The sequence below is a fragment of the Oreochromis aureus genome, linkage group 12 (assembly GCF_013358895.1).
Source record: "Oreochromis aureus strain Israel breed Guangdong linkage group 12, ZZ_aureus, whole genome shotgun sequence".
In the NCBI taxonomy this organism is placed as follows: Eukaryota; Metazoa; Chordata; class Actinopteri; order Cichliformes; family Cichlidae; genus Oreochromis; species Oreochromis aureus.
This window is the reverse complement of record NC_052953.1, coordinates 3,289,110-3,314,299: the sequence shown is the minus strand read 5'-3', so window position 1 is coordinate 3,314,299 and position 25,190 is coordinate 3,289,110. Positions and strand designations below refer to the sequence as shown.

The 25,190-nt window shown below is 42.3% G+C and overlaps 1 protein-coding gene across 1 annotated transcript in view; it reads right to left on the bottom strand.

Moving 5' to 3' along the window:
• adamts3 (ADAM metallopeptidase with thrombospondin type 1 motif, 3) overlaps positions 1 to 25,190 on the bottom strand; it is a 184,556-nt gene that overhangs the window by 72,732 nt on the left and 86,634 nt on the right. The window contains exons 8-10 of the mRNA XM_031756603.2: positions 14,058 to 14,251; positions 1,666 to 1,749; positions 1,144 to 1,300 (exon numbers count right to left, since the gene is read on the bottom strand). Of these exons, the coding sequence (XP_031612463.2) occupies positions 1,144 to 1,300; positions 1,666 to 1,749; positions 14,058 to 14,251 (435 nt within the window). The remainder of the gene's footprint in view (positions 1 to 1,143; positions 1,301 to 1,665; positions 1,750 to 14,057; positions 14,252 to 25,190) is intronic.

The following is a 25,190-nucleotide window of genomic DNA, read 5'->3' as shown; positions in this document are numbered from 1 at the left end:
GAATCTCTTCTGTGTATGTGAGGGCTGATAACAGCACTAAGATCGCCCCCACTCGCCTAGCAACGCCGTCTCTCCATACAACTGGATAGCTGGATTGGCACCAGCCTTTCTTCCAGCACCATAAAAGGTGCAAATAGATTTAACTTTGCTCGACCAGGAAAGTGTTGAGATTTAAAATGTCTTTTGTGAGCATGTCCTGGCCAAGAAACAGCTGCTAAATCAGCAGGCTGACATAATAGCATACAAACGAATACAAAAAGCAAAATACACGGACAGTAAGAAAATGGGAGCACACCAGGATGCAGAAGGACAAAACAGAGCATCTAACCTGAGCATACAGTGTGCTGTGATCAGTACCTGACTGACAGAATCAGTGAAACCATTAAAGAGAGCCGTCCTTACATATAAATCTATAACACATTTCCATAATCAAGCGCAGACCAAATGTCACTGCCGTTTCATTCACTTCCAAATAAAACGTCTGCTGCAGCTGCTGTAGCAAATAAACGAAGAATAAAGCAAGTGGAATAGGCTTCTAATAGTGCTGACTTTGGGCATTTGGCTGCTTTCACTGCTGAAGTTTGGCTGCTATAGAGAAAATAAAAAGAGGGAGGAGAAGTCGATATCTGGCAGACACTGGAAATTGCTTTCCCCCTCCAGTCTTTCAAATCAGCCTCAGCAACAAGAGTAAAAGTGCCAAAAAAGTAGCACAAAGGGAGAGTCCACGGAGGCCTGGTCACCCTTTTTGTGCGTCATAGCAGTAATAAGGAGGCTTTTCATTGTTTTCTCTTCTTGGTGCCTTTTTGTGAATCATTTCAGCCAATTTAACTCAAGAAACTGGGGCACACAGAATTTTTATAGATGCATTTAAAATGTAATCAGAGAGAATCTGGAGTGAATTCACACGTAAGACGTGTTTCCTAAATGTTGAATTTGCAGAACGAATGCTTCAAAGCTTCATTTTTTTTTTCTCTAAACATCAACCCATCACCTGCAATGACTTTATTTAAAATCAAAGAATCTGCTCTCACTGACAAGTTGCAACACAGAAAGCTGACTGGTGTGTATCGTGACGGGTAATCTCCTGTAACGACAGCCACAAAGGGAAGGCCAAAATGGCACGCACGTCCTCCAGGGCCTTACCCTGCATCCCTGTGGGGCCGAAGCCTTGGCGAGTGAGGAAAATTGCGTGGTCGTGGTGTTCGGCGTGATCAGGATCGCCTTTCTGCTGCACAAAGGCCCAGCGGCACACGTTCTCCAGGCTCCGCGATGGGTTGCCTCTCTCAATGAGGCTGATGGACTGACAGGAAAGAGAAGGAGAGAAATGCAGATGCAAATGAACATGTTAGTACTCTGGCAGCAGCCTGTAATTACTCAGACTGTAAAGCAGGAATAGTATGTGGAAGCCCTGGGCTGATAATGAGAGGATAGCGAGCTGAAGGAGTCGAGGCGAACATAAATCACCTAAGTGCCACTGCTGATTACAGCGAGCAAATGGAAATGTGCGTTTTGACACTGTGTGTAAAAGTGAGTTAGACTAGGTGACCTCTGCAGTCTGCACACATTTTCATCTCTATGTCACTTCTCTATTATAAAAGGGAATGTCCCCTGCAAAAATAAGTTTAAGAATTAAAAAAAGCACTGGATAAGGACTGGGGGACTCACCTTGGCATACCCCAGCATAATCATCCTGACCAGGACCACGTTGATGTGGACTCCCAGAGACTCGTCATGGTAAATCTCATTCACCTGAGGTGCAGGGGGACAAATAATACTTTTAAGGAATCAGAAATCTGAAATTTAAGGTAAATCTGAGTTCTAAATTCCACTCATTAGAGGACGACAGTGAAACAGGTTATTCCTCACGACTCCCTCCATGAACGTCTGTAATCAAAGAGCTCTGCAAGCACTGTGCCGGTGCATTGCAAGACCAGGTAAATATAATAGGAGGGAGCAGCTTGTTATCTTAGTTTTGATCTTTGCAAGAAACAAAAACATCAAGTTTTCGACATGATGGTGCCTTCAGTTTGCACCGCCACTACTAGTCATTAAAAGAGAGATTATGACTTGATATGGAAATGTGCTTATGCATGTTGTGTCTGTATTTAGATAGATAAACACTCAACTCTTCATGGGAATGATTTCCTGTAAAGATCTGCAGAGCTACGGAGAAACCAAGCACTGAGCATGTGACAGAGTCGTTTAGTATTCAACCCGTCTTGGCATCCTGCAGCCTCGGAAGTAATGTAAAGAGAAGCGAATGAGCCAGCGAACCAGGCTGGTGAAGGACTCTCCACAGGCAGCCTGACTAATGTTTTCTATCGATTTGAATCTGAATGAAACAGTGAAGTGAGACTTGTGCACACAATCTGTGGCTTTCTATTTTAGCAGTCAACACCATTATCATCTGCAGACATGTCGTGCATGTTTATTCAGACAAAGGCATCGCATTTCCTCCGTATCTGCAGGTGTCTGAGATATCAAAAATGCACAAATACATTTCCTGTTTAAATTATATCCATGCGCACTTGTCCTCATGAAGCGTAAATAGCAAAAACAGTTACGTTTTATAATATTAATGCATGAAGACTTTGCAGGACTGCTTGATAGCTGCAGAGCTACAGTTAGCAGAGGACACTGTGACAGTCCACCACCCATTTTCCTTTAATTTAAAGTCATTATAGTCCTGTCACACTTATGCATACATATTATGCAATTAATTTAATGCTGAATATATGACATGATGCCACGCGTGACACAAATTGCCAGTTTCGATTGACTTTGGGGACCGTATACATGTATTGGTGCTTTGAAGGAGGATTTTGATGTTCTGACGTCAATTCCACGATTTTTTGTGACAAATGGCCCATGCACTTTGATTGGGTCATAATAGTGAGAAGTGTGAGATTGTCAAGCCCGCAGTGTTCACATGCAAAACATTTAATTGGACATTATTATTTGGCTGGAAACTGAGCGGCAGATGAATGAGCCACTGATGGTCACCTATGAATGGAAACAGCTGAAGCAAGCACATTTCCTCTGCTGAACAAAGCCAACGTTCCACTCGGTGCACTTAATTACTGTGATAATTCTTTTGATATTAATGAGAATCATTTTGTATTTTCAAACTTGTATACTAGATACTATAAACATATTTGTAGACGGCAAAAAAGATATGTTTACGTAGCTGTGATGGTGACCAGAATGAATGTCTGAAAATGAAGAAGATTGGATCATGGGTTGTAGATTTAAGGGACACTTACCACCAATATTTAAAATACATCCATTTGTCTAAAATATGAATGAATCTGAAGCCTTATTCAAGAAACCTACTTTAAATATTGCTCAGCGGGGCAACAATGGCAGTGACCGAGGTGCCCATTTCTCCTCCTACAGTGGGTCTTTTTTTTACTCCTAAAACATACACTCACTGTCCACTTCATTACACGTGTCCTCAACTGCTTATTTACCCAAATATCTAATTAGCCAATCACACGGCAACAACTCAGTGCCTTTGGGCATGTAGACATGATAGAAACAACCTGCTAAAGGTCAAACTGAGCATCAGAATGAGGAAGAAAGGTGATTTAAGTGACTTTGAACATGGCATGATTGGTGCTGCCAGATGGGCTGGTCTGAGTATTTGAGAAACTGTTGATCTGCTGATCCAACAAAACCATCTCTGGGGTTTATAGAGAGCAGTTCAAAACAGGGAAGATATCCAGCGAGCAGCAGTTCTCTGGGTGAAAATGCCTTATTGATGCCAGACGTCAGGGCTGAATGGGGCCGGCTGCTTTGGCTTAATAGGAAGGCAACAGCAACTCAAAAACCACTTATTAACAATAATGAGTGGTTTGATGTGTTGTGCATTCATCTCTGAGTGCACAACACATCAAGAGGCTACAACAGCACAGCACTGTACCAGGGGCCACTCCTGTCAGCAAAGACCAGGAAACCGCTGGCTCACCAAAACTGGGCAGCAGAAGTTTGGAAAATTGTGCCCGATTTGATGAGTCTTGATTTCTACTGTGACATGTAGGCTCACAGTTTTGGCATAAACAACAAGAAAGCATTCAGCCGCTCTGCCTCATATCAGTGGTTCAGGCCTTTAGATATAATGTCAGGGATGTTTTCTTGGCATATTTGGACCCCTTAGTACCAACTGAGGATTGTTAAAGGACGCAGCCTGTATGGAGTATTGACTGCGTCCATCCCTTTATGATGTTGTTAAAAAAGCATCTACCATCTAACATGGTTGTAATGCACCACGTCACAAAGCTCAAATTATCTCAAGCTGGTATCTTGAACATGATGACGTTCGATCTGGGTTGAGTAGGGCACCTTTGGGATGGGATCTGCAGGAGAGTAAATCATGTCTGCAGGAGTGCACAGCAGGAATGAAATCAAAATGGTAAAAATTTGTTGTGACTAAGCTCATGTGTTTCCCATACTGTCGTGGATATTCGATTCTGCTGGCACAAGAAAGGTCCCCAATTCACAATTAGGAGAAAAGATTTGTCACTGCTTGGCTGCACTGCACAAAAGAGGGACAAAACCCAAATGAGAAGTGAAGGAGACACAAACAGGACAAATTCATCATAAGCCAGTGAACTCTAATCCCAGCGCCAGGGCACCTGACAAACATTTTTTGCCAATCTGGTGTGATGACCCCCCTGAGATAAAAGGTACCACTTAAAAGTTTCTATCTACAGTCTCAATACACTGTGTCCTCTAAAATGCTAAATACTGCTTTCCTTGCAGTGGATGCTAACAAACTTGATGGCAGGGAAACTGTCAGTATATTGAGTTTATTGTGTTCTTGAGATCTTAATGAGTTTACTTATATTTCCAGTTCATGGTTTCCTGTATGTGAAATTCCTCTCACGTCCTTGTCTCATCCCTGTGCCGCTTGTGTGAGTCTGTAGTGTTATCTGTGTATCCGTCTCCTCACCCTCTGTGTGTGTCTCCCTTCCTCAGTTTCTTCCCCCCGGTCCCTGGGTCAAGCCCGCATGTCTTAGCCTGCATCTTAGTGCGTTTCCTGTTTTATTTTGACAGTCGCTCGTCCTAGGTTCAGGGTGTTTAGTTTTGCTTCCCCTGTGTCATTATGTCTGATTCGTCCCAGCTGTGTTCCCGTGTGTTTCCACTTCTTCTAATGACCCTCATGTGTAGTGTAGTGTAAGGTTTTATTATTCCCACATGTGGGAAATTTGTTGGGTCAGGAAAAAAAGTTACAAGCAGCAAATATTAAGAAAAACAATAGAATAGAATGAGATAAAATAGAATAACATACTGTGTTGCATCGGACAGTATTGCACAATATTGCACATTACACTTAGTAGTACTGCACATAAGAGAGACATTTCTAAGACTTAATTTAAAAGTTACAAGAAAATAAAGGGGAAATAAATAAGAAGCTCAGAAATGAGCAGAGCTGCTGTAACATGCTGCCACACACGGGGGGCGCCAGAAGGAGGTCGTCTGTTCATTTCTGGTCATGTTCAGGTTTTTCGATGCTCAAGGTTCTATGTCCCTAGTGTTTAGTATTTCAGTTCTCACAGTTTGGTTCTAGTCCTAGTTCTTCTGCCTTTTGTTTGTATTTTTCGTGCAGCCTAAATAAACGGCTGTTCCTGCCTCGAGTGTCTGCTTTTGGGTACAAACACAAGGTGCAGACAAATAATTTCACTCAGTACTTTATCCAAATACAAACTCACCAAAGAGTTTTACCTCCTGGAATTGCCATCCATTTTCACCACCTCCTGTGATCCTTATGTGCGTCACGGGGGGGTGGAGCCTATCCCTATGTGCAATTTAGAGTTACCAATTAACCTATCCCCACCAACTGCATGTGTTTGGATTATGCCAGAGAAATGCAATTAAAATAAATGTTTCTAAAATATTGATGGTAATCTTAATTTCGCAGAGCACTTCTTGTGTAACATGACAACAGGAAAAAAGAACATACATGTTACTGAACAAACCTGCACGTGCCCATCATGCAGCTTTCACCGCTGTTGTTTTGTCACCAACTGATTGACTGCACAGTGAGTACCAATCGAATCAGTGAACAGGTCAACATCTTGCCATCTTTCTCTCTGACATGTTACATGAGAAGTGCCAATTAGCAGAGCATGAGGACTAAAGTCACAGGCAGTGGGCCTCATTTTCTTTGGGCCAGTGATTTCTCACTGAGCTCATCTGCCTCATTACACAATAAGTCAGTGTTCTCCACTCAGGACAGAAGAGGTGGAGGAAAACATTTCCCGGCAGCGTATCATCACATGTTAAACTGTCCCCAGAGCATTGGTTTTGCTCTGTCGACTTTGAGGCGATGCGGCGCTGGACGAGCAGGACCACTCCGTGCTGCTCCTTTGCATTTTTCACTCCTTGGGACTTTATGAAGTAACAGTCTAGGTGAATGTGAGCCGCATCACAGATGGGAGCTTCGAAATGAAGACAGATAAATGCTGCTGATCCTGAATGTGTATCTACTAGCAAAGCAGCTTTGCTTTGCTTGCAGTAGCTGCACTGTCAGCCGCTCCTTCAGGGAGAGCTGAAATTACACCATATGTTATCCAACACACTGAGCTGCTCGCTCTCAAAGACTCATCCCAGCGCTATGACTTCCTAACAGCTTCCTCCACATAGAGGCAACAGGTCTAACTTCATCTCATCGTATGCTGTCACTGGGGCTGCACAATTAGTCAAATTTTAATCTTGTTCATAATTTTTGGCTTCTTGCAATTAAATGAACATTGAGTGATATTGAAAAAGCCTGCTTCACCAAGAGTGAATCAAGCCCTAAATCACCACCTGATGGTGTTTCTGTATGTGTATGTGGCTGTCGCCTGCACCACATGGATGCAGAACACTACATTAAAAACTAAAATCAAAACTCTGGCACTGCAAAAGCTGAAGAGCTGAAGAAATCATATGCAAAGAGTCCTGTAGGGTTGTGTCACCACAAAGCAACATGACGAACATGTTCATCTGCCTGAAAACACAACACAAACTGCAGCACAACTAATGCATGCAGGCCAAGAAAAACACTGCAATGTGAATCATCCAGCGTATCACTGCATCCATCCAGATCACAAAGATGGGCTGAACTCACCAACACAATCACACTTAAAGATAGATGTCCAATAAACACAGAAGGCCCCAGAAAAAATGTTTGACACATTAACGAAAGATATGTTATAAGTGGAAAAACCAGTGGTGGGGAAACAGAGAGGGCTCTCACAGCTGTAGAGTTTTAGTCACGCTCATCACGCTGGTACGATGAAGCGAGTGAAAGAGTTTTTTGCTTCTGGGAGATGAACTTGGACGAAGTGAATAAACACCTGATTCATCTGCAAAGAAGGGTTAATTAACAGGAATGTAGCTCAATGCAAAGGTCTGAGAGGTGCACTGAATTTACAGATGGGACAATGTAAAAGCAGCTTGGTTTACATGACACTGCTATAACAACCTTATGAATAATCATTCCCTCAACACTGATCAAAACAACAACAATAAACACACAGTCCTGCTTCTCGCTCTCAAATTTCATTTGGCATACACTCACTTTCTTACAGCGTAAAACAGCCACAGCACATCTGTGGGGACCTAACCCCTGATGTGATTTCCATCACAACCAGGATGTCCATCTCTTCCTTTTACACACCTGCACCAGCACAGAACACCTGCATAAGTCAGCAGGGAGTGGGTGAAAGGTGGAGTACCACTTGACAGGTCAGGTTACTCGTCTATTCGAGTAAATGCAAAGAGAAGAACAACCGCATGCTTCAGACATAACTACAGGACATTCCCACCTATTTATATATAGAGATATAATTATATATCCCTTTTTTTAATCTATAGATGCACCTTTAGTTTGCTTTTTGTCTCTAATGACATCACCTGTTCTACATCTGCACATAGAGACAGCCTGTCCATGTGTTTGTTCTAATGCTGATTTGCTTTATTTGCAGTTAAGAAAAATATTTTAGAGCTCTTTTTTTAACAACATGGATGTTGATACTGCATCTGTTGAGCATCTGTGTACAAAACCAGTCCCATAAAAAATAGTTCTCCCAGTTTGGTGTCGAAGACCTTGACCAGTTCCCACCGAGTCCTGACCTCGTCCCTGTCCAACTACTCTGGATAAACCAGTTTGCTTACTGTGAGCTGGGCCTTATCACACAACACAGGTGCTGAATCTCACTGCAGCCACAAGCTGGTCGGATTTCTACAATGAGATGAATTTAGATTTTTACAGCAGCATATTAATGTTCCTGGGTTGCCTTTTTTTTTTTCTCACATTAGTACCCACATACTATTGTATATGTAAGTCGACCGACATATCGAGTAGGTGACCATCGCCTCAGGGCTTTATGCTGATTATACTGATTTTAGGCAGCAGGCAAAGAGGAGGAGGAGAGCAATGGAAACAAAGAAGAGTAAAGGGAGAGGAAATGAGCAGCGGAGACATCATGAAGACAAAAGAAAGAAGATGAAAGGAAACATGAGTGAGAAAGAGGTAAGAGGAGAAGATCAATAGCAATGAATAAGAAGATGGTGCTGTGGTCAGATGAAACCAAACACGACCCAAAGAACACCATCCCCGCACTGAAGCATGGAGGTGGAAACATCATGTGTTGGAGCCGCCTTTCTGCTGAGTGTGGAACACAACTTCACCACATTGATGGACCAATGCATGGAGTCATGTACAGTAAAATCTTGGCCTCCTTTGTCTGTGAAGGTTCTCAGTCATCCAGGTCATCGTAGTCAAAGGAGTTTGCAAAGAAAAGCGTCTGGACTTCTTTAAGTTGCTTGAAGACGTTTCACCTCTCATCCGAGAAGCTTCTTCAGTTCTAAGGTCAAATTGGCCTCCTTTCCTCAACCAGAATGACTTTTCCAGCATGACAATTATGCAAAACATACCGTCAAAGAGACGAAGGAGTGAAAAGAAGGATGTTAAGGTCACCTCAGTCCCATAAAAAGACTCTGTAGGGAGCAGAAGAGTCATGTTACCAAACAGGCGAGAGCTTAAAGGATTTAGAGAGTTTCTGTAAAGAGGACTGGGCCAAAATCCCACCTGAGATCTATGCAAACCTGATGAACGTCTCAATGCTGTGCTTGACAACAACAGTTTCTCCACCGAGTACTCAGACATGTTTTGTTTGTTAATTAAATTCTTATTTCACTCCAAGACATCCAAATCAATTTATAATTCTCTCACTTAAAATGAAACTACCAAGAATCTAGATATAAAAAGGAAAAAAAACGTATCCAATAGAAAAGAACTGAGAGAGCTCTGTAGAGCACATCTGAATCTGAAGACAAATCTAAAAAAGAATCAAAGGGAGCATAAAGAAATGCAGCGATCTCATGAAGGCCACGTGAAAGGCCAGTTTGATGAAGACACACTGACCCCTAAAAGCAGAGCTGCCTGACTCTGTAAGCCTGTGCTGCACTTACTAATGGAGTCTCATTAATGATGAAGTATGTAACAATAAAAGAACAGACTTTATTCTTCTGTCATTTGCTGTAACAGGTTCAGGACTAACGTAACGCTTGGACACAACCAAATAATTAAATGCTGTGTGTGTGTGTGTGTGTGTGTGTGTGTGTGTGTGTGTGTGTGTGTGTGTGTGTGTGTGTGTGTGTGTGTGTGTGTGTGTGTGTGTGTGTCTATATGCAGGACTTTGCATGAAAATTAAGTTGTTCTTGATTGGATTGCTCAAAGAGTCGCTTGTGAAGATGCCCACAGAATTCATACATACATGCTCATTAAATGGTCCAATCAGTTCCAATCCTCTGGAGGATGGTGAACACAAAGAAGAGGGGGCTCTGACTTGATTAGCAAGAGATATAAAAGAGAAGGAAAACTGGAAGACCAGAGAGGGAAACTGGGAAAAAAGGGGAGATGACAGGAGAAGAGTATTGAAACAGAAGAGCTGAGAGGAGAAGAATAAAATTAAAAAGAAGAGGTGGTGTAGGAGGGGAAAGAAGGAGGAGGAGATGAGAGAGAAAGAAGAGTAGAGGAATACAAAAGGGAAACGAGGAGACAAGAGCAAAAAAAAAAAAGAGAGATAGAGAGAGAGAAGATCAATCACAGTAATCAGTGTTCAGACACTGCGCTGCCTCCAGATAAAGCCAGCGGGGACCTCTACTGGAAAACACCATCAATAACCTCAAAACTTCAGTGCCAGACTGCAGAGATCCAGAGAGAGAGAAGAGAGCGATAGAGTGATGCTCATGGCAGACTGAACAGAGCATTTAGTACTTTGGAAGTTAAAAGGAATTGAGGTTAGGTATTTTGGGGCACTTAATGTAGAGATGGGGAATATCATGACATGATCAGGGACACTGAGGTTTATGCTCTGCTCCTTAAATCCAAGGACACTGCACACCCAATGTAAATGCACGATTAATAAAAACATCTACACATGGTAAACTGCACTGATAAAATCATGAGATGTACAGTTCTGCTCATCATGGGCATGAGTGTCATGGCTCCACACACACACGCTCACTTAAATCTTATAGTAAGAGGTGCTGAAGGCTATTTGACTGACTACGAGGAATAGATTTTTCTATTCCTTTCTATTTTTCTTGAACTCGGTGAAGATCTACGGAGGAGGAGATTTTCACCTGTTCTTGTATTCCCCCCAAATTTAAAAAGCTTTAGTGCATGGCTTGACAGTGCTTCACCACAAAGGTTTATATGGGTGCACTATGAGATGTCATTTAGAAGATATGGAATCACAAATGATAAGAAACAAATGTGCATTTTAAAACCCTGCTGCTGATGATGTCAGAAGAAAAACTGAATATTAGCAAATGTCCAAAAATGAATATCAACAAGTGACAAATGAAATGTAGCAACAGTCAAATAAGCTGAATCCAAAAATGATGACATAAAACATCAATAAGACCATATGCAACACTCACAAAAATAAATATTTGACCTACTTTCATGAAAATTATAGGAACAAGATCAATTTTTGATCTTTTTTTTTAGTCTGAACTACAAACATACATTTAAAAAAAAAAAACATCTGCTTTTCTCAGACAGAGTGAACCACATCCAGACTGCAGGAAACATCAGTACCAGTGACTGATGGGCCCTGATTGGCTGTCACTGACAAACAAACTGCTGCAATCCTTCCAGTCAGTCCAGGCTGGAGCGTTCGAACCAGAAAGCCTGCATCAGCCCAGCAAAGGACCTCGTTTAAATAAAGCTGGCAGACAAACTGCTTTCATGTCCAAACGCAGTACGGGACCATCATGTCGGATAACAAGAGCATCTGAGAGGCTTGTAATTTTAATAAAGCGCTACAAATAATGAAATAATGTTAATACAGTGCTGCAAATAATGAAGCCGGTGAGGAAGTGAGAGGCAATCCTGTCTTTTTTCAAACTCTCAGACTAAATGAAAACACAACACTGAAGCAGAGAAACAACATGCATGTAAACAACATTATGCAATCAGCACTTCTGGACTGGATCATATATCTCCTGCTGATGCACAGATGCTTGGATTTCTTTAAAATCCTTTCATGTTTCAAGTCAAATTGTTCTGCCCCACAACATGTCAGCGATGACACAAAAACCGATGTCTATCAGAATTTGGTGGTACGCGATCAACCGCGGCCCATCGCTTCAGAAAGCTTTGATCAGCTGCTGATTTGCTGCCGAGGAACGGCAAAGGCAGAATCCTGAGTGACGACACTCCACGGAGAGCGTGACAACGAGGCGGCAAAAATGCTCCGCCTTCTCTTCCATCTGCTTTGAAATCTCTCATTAAAGGAACACTTCACCATTCTGCCAGGAAATAATGGCACATGTGCCAATCTCTCACAACACAAGCGAGGTGTATCCGTGACATCCGCGAGGACGTGATGAGCGAACACATCATCCAATCTGCCTCCAGAGACTAATGACAGTCTGAGCTAACCGCCTAACGCACACGAAGGGCAGAGAAATCCCTGCGAGGGATCATACTTGAATGGCAGTAATAATTCCCACGGAGGCAGGATTAGCATACTGTGTGTGGACAACAGTGTGAATTCACACCGGAGGAAACAGATGCACTTGGCATCCCAACAGCTGCTTGCTGGCTCCATTTTTTTCTGATTCAGACAATATAACACTGACCCACAGCAGAGAACCCACAGGAGTGGGCTGCTGTGACACCATGACTCACTTATTCATATCAAGACCAGTTCCATACAATATGTGATAGGAAATGTAGATTAGAGGGTACTGTAACCTTAGCCCAGAGGAACAGGGAGACAACACCAGCTCTCAAACAACAAAACTGAAAAGTGTGAATAACTAAAAATGCACTTTGAATGAGAGTCTCCTTTACACCTTGAAATGAAGATACAGTTAACGACTGCTTTGGGAGACAAAGAGAAAAGAGAATGAAGAGTGTTTATTATTTGGACCTCTGTGATATTGAAGAAATGGAGGGAGAAGAAGGAAGCATACAGAAAAACTTGTTTGCTCAATAGAACGAGCGGCTTGCTGCTACAAGCAGCACTGGTGCAAAAATCAATACTACGCAGTTACATAATTACTATTAGAGGAGCAAAGCAAGAAATTATGACCCAGCACCATTAAGCAAATATATGGGACAGATGAATGATGAGGACTAGTTTAAACATGGCTGACTGGAGGGAAGGAACAAGTCAGTAGCTATGTCCCAATTCATAGGCCGCATCCTTGGGAGGACCCGGCCTTCGCGGTCTACGTAGGCCGGGTCCTCCGAAGACCGAGAAGGCTGAAAGTGCGAGGCTGTGAAACGGGACGGTCTAGCCTTCAGATCTGCGTCACTGCTGTCCCGGTGGAGCCGTCTGCTCCTCGCTTGATAACATATAACAGGACACTGGAGTAAATTCTTGACCATCTCACACTTCTGTTCAATCAGTTTTCTGTTTGATGTTTTTTCAGCTGTGTGAAAACTATAACTTTACTCTCAGCCAAACCGATTTACTCAGGAACAAATAAAACACTGAAAAAAGCCAAACAATAACATTTTTAAGTTTATCTAATGAGTTGTTTTGAAGTTTTGATTTTAGCATTTGGAGCAAGAAGAGGTCAAACGTGGACTAGAGAGGGAAGTGCTTACAGTAGTTACCAGCTGTGACCATGAAACTAATGCGGCAGTTTCTTTCACCAAAACTGAAACACACACTTCTTTAGTAGTTGTTAAAAATCATACAGGAAGCCAATGTGCAAGCAGTGTCACAAACATTTAAAAGAGAAGGAGGACACTGTTAAAACTCAAATAAGAAGCTATAAAAAGTGAGTGAATACTGAATTGTAATGGCACCAGTCCACACTACCAGACTTCTGGTAGCATGCACTGGATTGGGATTTACATTTTCGTGTCAGTACAGTGCATTCATACAACCCTTTATTCTGTGTGCTTTAACCTCCTAAGACCCGAACTCTTCCACGGCATGCATTTTTAAATTCTCTTTGATATTTAGGCAGATTGGGACCTGATGAATGTAAAAACAAAGAATTGCCAGGTTTGTTTTGTTTTTTTTTACCTGACTTTTGTTCCTGATAAAAATGAGATCCACATATGAGGATATTTGTTTAAAATTTCAATAGAACAGTGGCAGTATAATGTCCTCATAAGTGGATATCAGCCCCTTGTAGTGCAAAATTTAGTATTTTGGTCTGGACAACCCAAAATGTGATGTCCACATATGTGGACGCCAGGTCCTAGGAGGTTAAACACGTCCACTGCCAAATTAAAATGACCAATTAACCTAGAATCCCTTTGGATTGTGGGAGGAAGCCGGAGCACCTGGAGGAAACCCACAAAGGTAAGGTAAACTGCACAGAGGAAGGCCCCAGCAGAGGTTTGAACCAGGAGAGCAAGAAGCAAGCCGGGTACCCACTGCATCACCGAGCTGCCCAGTGGCATCCCTAATGCATGTGCTTACATAATATCCCTGTTCTGTTACATTCTGTCCAGTATGTGGACCAAAACACAAGTCAGGTTTAATACACAACAGTTTTCAAACTAGGTACAAAATGAATTTGTAGTGACTCACTATGTTCATCAGCGTGAGGAGGTAATTCTGCACATGCTCCTTGCCGTGAAATCGGACCACTGAGTCATCGACTCCCAGCAGGATTTCGATGTTGTAGTCGTCCTCCCCAGCGTCCCTCCGTCTGCGGCGCTGGACCGTCTCATTTACCTGTCGGGTTACTGAGTCAAGGGTCCCGGGAACATCGAGCTCCGGTTCTGTGAGATTAAGACGGGAGAGATACAACTTTTAATATTTTTTCCATTTGCATCTGTGAAGGCCGCTGCAGGGTGTTCATTTTAAAAGGCTAACTGAGTAAAGGCGCTGACTGATCTGCTATTACATAACAATTACATTGTCTTAGAAGAGCATTCGATCAATATTAATGAGTGAGTCATGCAGCTGCAGGTCTGCAGGTTCTGTCTGCATATGAATGTGTCAGCAGAGGCCAAAGCTTGTTCTAAAGTCGAGTGCCTGCTGGCCTGAATTATACATGTTTCATATTTGATGGTTGGAAAAGGGTTTATCCAGTCGGAGCTTTCTTATGTTGTTTTTTCTGATTAATGATTAACTAATGAGCAATATGAGGAGCAGCAATGTACGGAGAAAGCCAAGCAGATGTTTTCAAAAGAGGAGACACATTTTCCAGCTGGGTGCGCTGGCACAGCTGGATTTCATAACACTTCAATTCAAGTGCTGAAAAGACAAATAACATGTTTATAATTTCCTGTTTTAATCATTTACTGGAGCAAAAGTACATTTTCTGGTTCCAACTTTAAATGTGTGGATTTGTGTGACCTTCTGTTTCAGATCATTTTCATTTCAGCATCTTTGGACTTTTGGTCAAACAAATCAAGCACTATGGGGATAACATAGCAGTGCTCCTTATTTACCTGTTCCCTGCTTTTAAAGAGAAAAATGATGATTTAGCAAAACAAAAAGAAAAAACAAGAAGATAGAAATAGAAAACTACTTTTGTTTTAGTCAAAATGCCAGAAAACCCCCTCATGTAGTACATGACCTTTGTGTTATTCACCCTGTTCGTCCAGTGCTGACTGTGTTATGGAGCTTTGACAGGTAAACTGATGCTAAAAGCAGCTGTTAAAGCTTCAAATCTGTCAGAGTGGAAGGATAAAAAGGTCTGTGACAGCAGCTCAGTTCATTCAGTCCACAATTCACTTCAATCCAACAAACGCTGATGGGGTTCACTGCCTTTAATTAGTACACGGGATAAAAGAACTTTTTGAGGCATTTTTACAACCCACAGACTTTCCTCTGTCGTTACATAACTTTAAAATCAGATTCGACTTCAAACAGAGTTTCTGCTTCCCTCGATATGAAAATTAGGTGAACTGTCTGACTTGACAGATTTCAGGCTCCTCTCCTCAAACTACCTGAATGTGCTAATACTTTCCACTTTGACGGAGTGGACCACCAGTACTTAAAGCTCCCATAATACTGCTTAGCGCGCACTCTGGAGGCTAAGGGTATCTCTGTGAAACCGCAGGCAGCAGTGCTGATATCGAGGCCTCGAGGACTACAGAGGGGGTATCGAGCGGACGTTCTTCACTCCACAGTTTGCTGCTTTATAGTTAAAAGTGTTGCAGATTTAATTTTCCTCTTACAATGAAAGGAAAAAAATCCTTTCTTGTTTTCGAGCAGACTGACTGGTTATAACGGCCGGAGGGGCAGAGCTGCAGGTTGAATGAATCATCAGGATGTCTCTGAGCGAGACTGTTTTTCACTAGTGGAGCTGGTGGTCAAGTAAGGCAGTGATTATGCCTGCAGTGTTTTATTTGGTTTCACCACAGTGGACTACATCCTGTTAGCTCTGTATTGACGTATGCGGTTCGTTTCAGATATAATCAAAAATAAGAATGAACGGGGTGCGCCTCTTCTTCCAGCCAGAGAAAACTGTGTCATCATCACCTCTCGCCAAAGTGCACTATTTGTTATAACATGTTATATAATAATTATAATACATGTTATATAATATCTAGTATTTATTTTAATTGGATAACATTGCAGTTTTTGATGACTAACCAACAGTTACTCTCTCAGTAAGAGGAATTTGTTTTTAGATTTTCTTCGTAATAGTGTAAAAAAAATTAAAACTCCCATTTACAAAAAGTATTTAGAGTCTTTATTGATTTCTTTGTAGAAGTCTCTGCAGCATCGGCAGCTTCTTTCCGAGCTTCTCCCACCTTTGAACACTTGGATTTGTGAAGTTTATTCCTTTAGTTCTTCCGGGCAGATCCTCTCGAGCTGTGTTCGACTGGGTCGGGAGCGTTTGCAGAGTGCTACACTGAGGTCAATATGAGGTCAGTGTGAGACTCTGGCTACTCTAAAGTGCATTTATACGATTGTTGGTGTCAACACACAATCAGCAGCAACTTGAAAAGCTGGCAAATATTGTGTAGATCTTCTTTGTACAACCAAAACAGCTCTGACTCACTGAGGCATGGACATGGCTCGTCTACGGGCTGCCCTCTGGCTTCTGGCAAAGCACAGTTGGGTCCACCAGAACAAGCTCGTCTCCTCTGTGAGGAGAATCGGATGGAGGTGGGGGGGCTCCTCAAAACTTTCCAGAGCATTTGTTGCAACTTGGAGGGCAGGCTGACCTGCTGGAGGAGGCTGCGGACATGTGAGGGTTTAATTTCAAACTGGGGGGGTGTCTGCTCTGAAACAGCCGTGTGTGTTAAATTACATCCACGTTAAAGCCAGGAGTAAAGGTTTCTCAGCACTGCACTGCAGTGAGATTATTGATGGTTATTCACTTCACATGTGAGGTTTTGATGTTGTGACTGACAGGTGTATGTAATCCATTCACAAGTGTCCAACAGTTATAAAGGCTTCAAAGCCATTTAAAGTCTTTGATTCAAAGATAATCAAAGAAAAATGTCAAAAGAAGGGAAAAAATGTTTAATCTTTTTCACATTCTGCAACTGATTCCAACTTGTGGAGACTAAAATTTTGCCCAGACCTTTCAGGGTGTTGCACACTCACAAGGTGATTGCACAGGTTGCCTAATTTCCTATTAGGAGGCAACCTTTCTGCAAACAGCTGCAGTCTGACTACAACCACTCTCAGACAAAAAGTCAATAATTTCTATCTGATTCATAAATGCAGACCGACTGCCAGCATGTTGGCATCAGTCTGAATGCGTGTCAGTGAGGAAAACCTGTGGGGACTCCACTCAGCTGGCTCCCAGCTGCTTGTATTCTGGTTATATTCACATAGAACAGGAAGGTTGTGAGCGCAGATGTAATGTGTGTACAATTTCTGTCTATGCAACAAAAAATTGTGTATTTGTCAGCAACAAATACAATTTTCAACCACTTATTACAGTTAATTGCTGTATTATCATAAACATTGTGCATGTCATGACAAAGTTGAACTTTGAGGACCATATTTGCAGTTGACAGACAATAAAAGAAGACAATAAATTGCTGTATAAGTTATTGCGATATGCAGTATACTAAAAAAATGTAAAAAAAAAAAAAAAAAAGAAAAATGCTATAATATGGTATCATCAATGAAAGATTGTGGTAATATCATATTGTGGGGTGTTTGGTGATCCCGCCTCTATCAGTTAACCCAGCATGCATGTCTTTGGACTGTGGGAGGAAGCTGAAGACCTGGAGAGAACCCACAGACACGGGGAGAACATGCAAGCTCCTCACAGAAAGGCTTTAGCCGGCCGTGGGTTCGATCCCTCCTCGCTGTGCAGCACGTGATGATATATTTGGTATATTTGTTTTATTTCACAGCTCAGTGCAAATTGTCCCTGCTTGCGATTGCAAGTTCCAACAGGAGAACAATATTTCAAAGCAAACTGAGTGAGAGCGTGAGCCACTCCTTGGCTTCTTCTGCAATTTGTACAAGGCCAATGAATCCTCAAAGCGAAAAAATAAACTGAAAGCAAGAAAGGTCATTGTCCATTCAGCAATGAATACAAATGTCTGCCAGCAAGACAGCACAGGCCTTGAGCTAAAAATTGGGTTCACATAGGTTCATGCAGCCCATTCACAAACAAACCAGAGTAGGCAAACAAAGGTGCCACAGACTCACAAGAAGCTTGTATACTGAAGACGTTTCGGTAAGCTCTCATCAGGCCGTGTTAGAAAAATTTGGCAGTGAGGCGAGTCAAAACAAATCATGCTAGAAACCTGTGAATTCAGCTAAAATTGATGGCATTGGAAATAACCTCCTCACACATATACAGCAATCCTGTGCAGTACTGACGATTAGCAGAGCAGTGTTACAGAAGATGCAGACATTTTCAGACACATCGGCGGACCCCTCACCTGGCCAAATTCATGGAATTTAAAGAGCAACTCCTGAAAAACCACCAAGAACATATTAAGAGTGAAAAGCTGAACTACGTCTGAAGGAGAGTAAGGCACAGCACGCCTGCTCTTTGAATTTTCCCTGAATAAACAAATGACTGAAGTAAAGTAGTTCACAGTTTAGATTTCATCCACATTGGGTGAAGATACTGTGCTGGCAAATACTGGTAAATCTCAAGCCATAAATAAAAGCACAGGCCATTTTTCACTTTTCCAGGGATGCTGTGGGCCACAGACAGGGCCGGTGATTGAGTGGACAGGGAGCTAAAATAAATAGGAAGAAATGGCTGCCACCTCAGCCGTGGCCCGGCTTCTACAGTGTTGGGATTGTGGAGCGCATTCCTCCTCTCCGCCGCTCCCGTCATGACACAGGCATTCTTGTGCAGCGGGCCAGCTCCCCCCCTCCCCCGCCTGAGTAAACAGGCTCTCTGAGGTCCCTACTTCAAACGCACAGGACTTCCCCTCAGCAGCGCTCCTTAAGACTGCCAGTGTGCTTGAGTCAGTGGCGAGCACCCCAACCCCACCGCCCTCCTCTGCCTTGCCCCACCACGGGCCACAGCCCAGTCCCGTGGGAGCCCCACCATGCAACAGCAGCAGCAGCAGCCCAGGAAATGGGGGCCCCGGGCCAGCGTCTGCCCACACGTGGCAATGTGCGGCAAGGTGGCAACGAAGCCGGCCAGAGCTGCCGCAGGCTAAAAATGGCACAGATGTAGGCGACAGGCATCTCGCCATCAGCTGAAAGTGGAAATCTACTGTGTCTGCTGTGACAGAATTAATATCTACGCTGAACGGTTCAAGGACACTCACACACCTCGAAACCCATTAGTAAGATATTCAGCCAATAATGACACTTTGTGTACTGAAAATCCTTTGTGACCTTTTTTTATACGTTCAAATATGCACGAAAAAGCTTTTCCCTTTTCAGTGCAGATGTATACGCGTCTCCACGGAAACGTTACTACAGGAGAAGTATGCAATGCCCTCATTTACAGGAAAATATCCACGAGCCTCCGAGCTTTTACAGCAACAATAGGCAGGAAAGTGAATTAAAATATGGTTCGTAATCCTTTTAACTGTTTCTGCAGCGGGGACGGGGGATTGGGCAGGATATACTCCACCAGGTGTGCGAAATGCTACTCTTATCAAGATCGAGGGCAGGAATTTGCATAAAACCGTCTCCAAGAGTTCAAAGTGATTTGTCTCGTGAGCCAAAACCAGCGAGACGTAAAATACAGCGGGACAAACAGATCAGGAACAAGTACAGGAGTTTGTTTTTCTACATTTTCTTTGGAAGTGCAATTAGAAATGAAGTCACTAGATTCTGAGTGGGAATGAGTGGAATTTCAATGATTGGAAAAGAAGCCCTGCTTGCACTCAAGTCAGAAAGGTTATTCCAGGTTAAAATCAAGAGTGATGTCAGACTCCTGAGTCAGAACCACTAGATCATCTCTGTCATTTTCCTTTATGCAAATGGACTGCTTCCAGTCCATTTGCATAAACTGAAATAGAAGCAGTTAGAGCTCCATTTCCATACCCCGTGCCCTCATTCACACAGATAAACGAGTAAGAGCTTAAACTCTGATTTCACACACTGTGAAAAAGTTGGGATTAGAGGTGACAGGAGAGCGCCACCCTGACCGCTGCTGTTCTAAAGCACAAGATCACAGAGAAGGAAAGCAAAGAGGACACATGGGAGATGTCACCAGACAGCAGGAAAGGGACATGTGAGTCAGACTGTAACGACTAATCACAATCATTTATTTCATATCCCACGGTTATGAACTTCAATAGTAAAAGAGCGATTCTGGCCCAAACCAGAGTAAGACTGTGAGGTGGTTATAAAAAATAAAGGTTGATGGCATATTTGAGCTTTAAATACTTTAATCTGTGTGAGCTACATGCAACACTCACAACAAGATGCTAATTTTCTCTGATTTTACTCCTGGCCTTTTAGTCTCCACATTAGAAACGCCACTTTGAGAAAGAATGGAAATGAAGTTTATTTCAGCTCTGAATATGGTCAGTGTATAAATAGTCAAAGGTCTGTGCTCATCTCTCTCCTGTCCTCCAGGTATTGTCCTTCCACCTTGTGAAGTGGGTGCAGGAGCACAGCAGTCTCCACTCAGCTCATCAGGAGTACTAAGGCTGGGAGAGAAGAGGAGGGCAGCGCCAGCGTGGGCTGTTTGCTAAAAGCCTGACTGAGTGGATTTACACAGACAGCAGTAAACGTCTCCTCTCTTGATCTCTGCATTATTTTAGCTTTGAATTTTTGTTGTTTTTATGGCTGTCTGCTGCACTTTTCTTTCTGAAATTTGCAAAAAGTTCTATCCATTCTTTCCATGACACAACCAGTTGAGCTTTAACTTGATGGTTTCCAATTTAGGATAACAATCAAATTCAGCACGGTAGTTGGAACAGACTAATGAATTTTCCTGGATTCAGTGCACAAACTACCTCCTAGCAGATGCACCCATGGTATCTATTTCAAAATCCTCTGTCACATTTTCCTCCTTTTATTGTCTTCACAAGATATCAGAAAGCCTGGCCGCTATGTTGCCTCATTCTTAAGTTGCTCACCCAGCAGGGTGACGACAATCCTCCAACGGCCGTTTACTGCTGAGAGTTAAAAACCTTGCATTAAGGAAACAAAAGATAATAGCTGAGCCAAAAATATGAAGCTAGGTAATCGGTGGGTAAATGCTTTTTAGTTACGTAGGCAGACTTGAATTAACTCCATGTCCAAAAGGGCTCAATGGGCTGAGGCGGATGTACACTGCGTCAGCTTGCACATTCAAAATGTGGGGAAAAAATCTTGTTACAAAGAAACTATAACATCAAAGAAAAGTTGATCCATCAATGGGCAACGCTGCGTTTCCTCCGGGCTCATGACATGCTCGGTCAGCTACTGGACTCCTGTGGTAATCCCTTCAGTGATAAGTAGCCACACTCTGACCGCCTGACATGGCAATGATCTGGTGTTTGGGTTTTCCTGGTCACGGAGCACCAGTGATGGGAATAACGGCGTTACTAACGGCGTTACTAATGGCATTACTTTTTTCAGTAACGAGTAATCTAACTAATTACTATTTCTATCGTTACAACGCCGTTACCATTACTAACAAGAAAATGTGGTGTGGTCGCGTTACTATTTTTCAACAAACAGACGGCTGAAGCTGTGTTCAGCTCACTGCACGTAAGTAATCTGGGCGCTACAGCTTTAAGCAGATTTGTGACGTTTAGCGTGTTTGGAGTGTGTAGTTAATGTGTTGTCTTGTGTAGTTAGTGTGTAGTGTTGTGGATAGTTTTGTGTTGTGTGTCAGAACAATGAGGCGACTGCTGTCTCCAGGTAGAAACAGCAGTGATACACCTGCTGCTGTCACACCTGCAGGTATCAGGCTGTGATGTTCTCCTTTATAGTGGACAGAAATTATTTTTTTGGAGTGGAACAAATAATTTGTGTGGCATCTTATTGAAGAACAGCTGATTGTTCTGTAAATAGTTTGAAATGGTTATTTTAAAAAAGGGTAAAAGGTAAATGGATGCAAATAACTTTGTTTGCAAAACTTGTGCATAGGATTTTAAAATTGACAATTAATATTTGCATTTAAAGTCATGAAATATTCAATAAACATGTTTGTGGTTGTTACAGTAAAAAATATCACTTTTTCTACTCGGATTTTATGTTTTTTGTCTGATTTTAGATCAATTGTGTTAATACAGTATGTCAAAATGAGAACATAACTGTAAATTCAGACACGTGAGGTTGTGCTGAAAACAATGATACCAAACAAGGCAAATAAATAGTTTTAAAAGGTGAAATGTGGAGGAAACATCAAAAGTAGTAAAAAATGGCCAATTATACCCTGGAGCCCAGAGGGTTAAACATTTTTTTAAGTAACGCAATAGTTACTTTTCAAGTAATTAATTAATAACTCAGTTACTAACTCAGTAACTTTTTTTGAAGAAGTAACTAGTAACTATAATTAATTACTTTTTCAAAGTAACTTGCCCAACACTGGTGAGCACATAAACCAAACTCTCTTATATGAAACACACCAAGTTGTTTGATATGTGCCATGTAACAAGTCACACTGAAACTGGTGACAATTCAAAACTATCAAATTCATCTATAACTTTGTTTATTGTGCGTCGTGTTTGTCGAATGAATAAAATAGAAAAAATTAAAAGCGGAGCGTATGGAGGCGGTGAGAGTTTGTTCTGACAAGGACACAGTCAGTCACAGTTACTGCGTCACCCGAGTAACATTTATGCAAAAGTCTGAGGACACGCTGACACGTCTCTCTCATATCAAGTGTCTTCACTGTTTTGAAGAACTGCAATAACACAAAAAGAAAATGAGGCGTCTGATGTTAGTCACCGTCTCATGGTCCCGCTCCGCACAAACTAATCTCGCAGAAGCATCACAGCTGCTCCTTAATATATATATATATATAAAAAACAGTTATGTTTCACAAGGTCTGACAATCAAAGCTTTTTAGTTCAGCAGAAATATCAGAGAGCAGCACAAAAGAAACACACCCACGACTCTTCAAAGTAATTTAATATTTTTCATGCAGTGAAATGTGGATTTCTCTCACTTTCCTCTAAAATTTCAAGTCTATAAAACATTGAGATATGGTGAATTATCACAAACAAACTCAACTGAATGGGATACATATTGAAAAGTTTATGAAAGATTGGATAGATCAGGACGCCTCACAGATGACAAAGAGATAAAATGATCCCTGATAAGGGGCCACGCAGCATCGAGGGCTAATAACAAACGGCTTCATGTTCATTTCTGACAGCTGAGCTTTCATTTAAATTGCATAAGAGTTGATCTGTTTCCTGATTTTTTATTTATTTATTTTTTGTGCATGGATTTGTAGCCGTAACATAAAGGATGACACATCTCTAAATATCAATGCAGCCCTGAGAAAATAGCTGCCAAGGTCAAAAAATAAATACATAACCTCATGCATTATTCACCTTATGTACTGTCAGTATTGTTAAATCTCCTGCACAGTGCCTACTGGTACTAGAAGACTGCAGTTCCATCAGTGTTATGGGGTTGTGTGAATGCCTGAATGATAATGCCGTCACTCTCACACTGACAAAGCCGGCACTGTTTCATATCCCATATCTGAAAAAGTCTAATCAACCTTTTTTGGTTCATATCTCATTTTATGGGTTCATAAAAACTGTTTGTGATTCATTATTGTACAATTTATGGAGCTGACAATTTAGGATTCAGTCAGTCCAACTCGGCTGCCATCCCCCCCCCAACCCACCCAACCCACCCAACATCATGGGCTCATCTCTGATGGGGATGAGACGCCGTACGGGGCAAAAGAACTCTTAATGGATTTCAGGAGGCAGAGAACGGGCTTATTAACAGAGAACAGGTGGAATCTGACTTAAACTTCAGGTTTCTGAGCACCCACATCTGCACTGATCACACCAGGACCCACAACACCATCGCACGGGTAAAGAAGGCCCAGCAGCTGCTGCAATTCCTTCACAGGTGACCCCTCGGACCACGCCCACCATGTGTTTGACCCGCTTCCCTCTGGTCGGCACCTCAAGTCAATCAGGTCCCACACCTCCAGACTCACCAACAGCTTCCTCTCCTTGGGCTGTTAACAAACACCATGCCCCCAAACTCCACCCCTGCCCACCCACCACACCAATCTGAGCCATGGTCTGAGTAACCCTCACTGCTCAGGCCACTCACACACGGACTCTATACTCAGACCGAGTCCTTTGCACTGCTTCCATGCCCTTTGTTCTCTAATGTGCACCTTTCTCTACTTTGTATTCCTCTTGACTGTATATACTTTTCCTCTTTTTTATTTATTCCTTCTGTTTTACTATTTATATTTTACTCGTGCACAGTTGGTGTGGAGCACCCATAATTTTGTGCATGTACAATGACAACAAAGGGCTCTTCTATTCTATTCTTTTCTATTCTAATGTGAACCTTTTAAAGATATGGGTGAGTGAACAAAAGACTGAAAACTGACACGCCACCTCAAGACTGCCAATTTCATGTCACCACTAACAGCAGATGTCCCTCCCAGCTCTGCTCCTAGCACGGCGATACCCTCAGGCTGCATTTGATTTACTGCTGCCAATTTGCCTCTTGTCATGTCAGGGAATTTTTGGCTCCCCGGGGTACATAAAAGCTAGCATAATTACACCGGGGTTTATGACTGAGGCAATATTGTTTTGGCCCTCTCTCTTCTACAATAGAGTTGAAAATAAGCGGTGACAGCAGCAACAACAGCAGCCTAATTACCAGTAGCGCACCGCAACAGGAGAAAAGATGCTGGTCGAAGCATTTCCCGTGATGGAGACGCCACGCAGCTTTGTGGTTCTGTGCTGATGTGTGATGGGGACTTTTAAAAAGGGGGCGTGTGTGTCTTTGTGCATTCTCTGTGGCCCACCTGAAGCTTTTGAATCATTATTAACAGGCTCGTGGGGAGTTTCAGGCATAAAATTGAAGCAAACACTTCTGCTCCCGCTGGGCCGTATATTAAGGAATAACTAGACTAATGATTTCTGGGTCTTGGCTGCTTTGCCTAAGGAAACTAACTTTAAGCCTTTCGTTGCAAGAACAAAGCACCATTTATGAAATTCCCTGAAAAAGGCTGTTAGAAACCCTGATGCTTAGATTAGACGATGCATAGAGGATTTGGCTGTCGTGTACGGGTTATACTTGTATTTAAATAGAGACAAATTTCATGTTGATATTTTACATACAAGTAGACTAAAGTACAATTTTAGCAGACAGTGAGCGTTACAATTT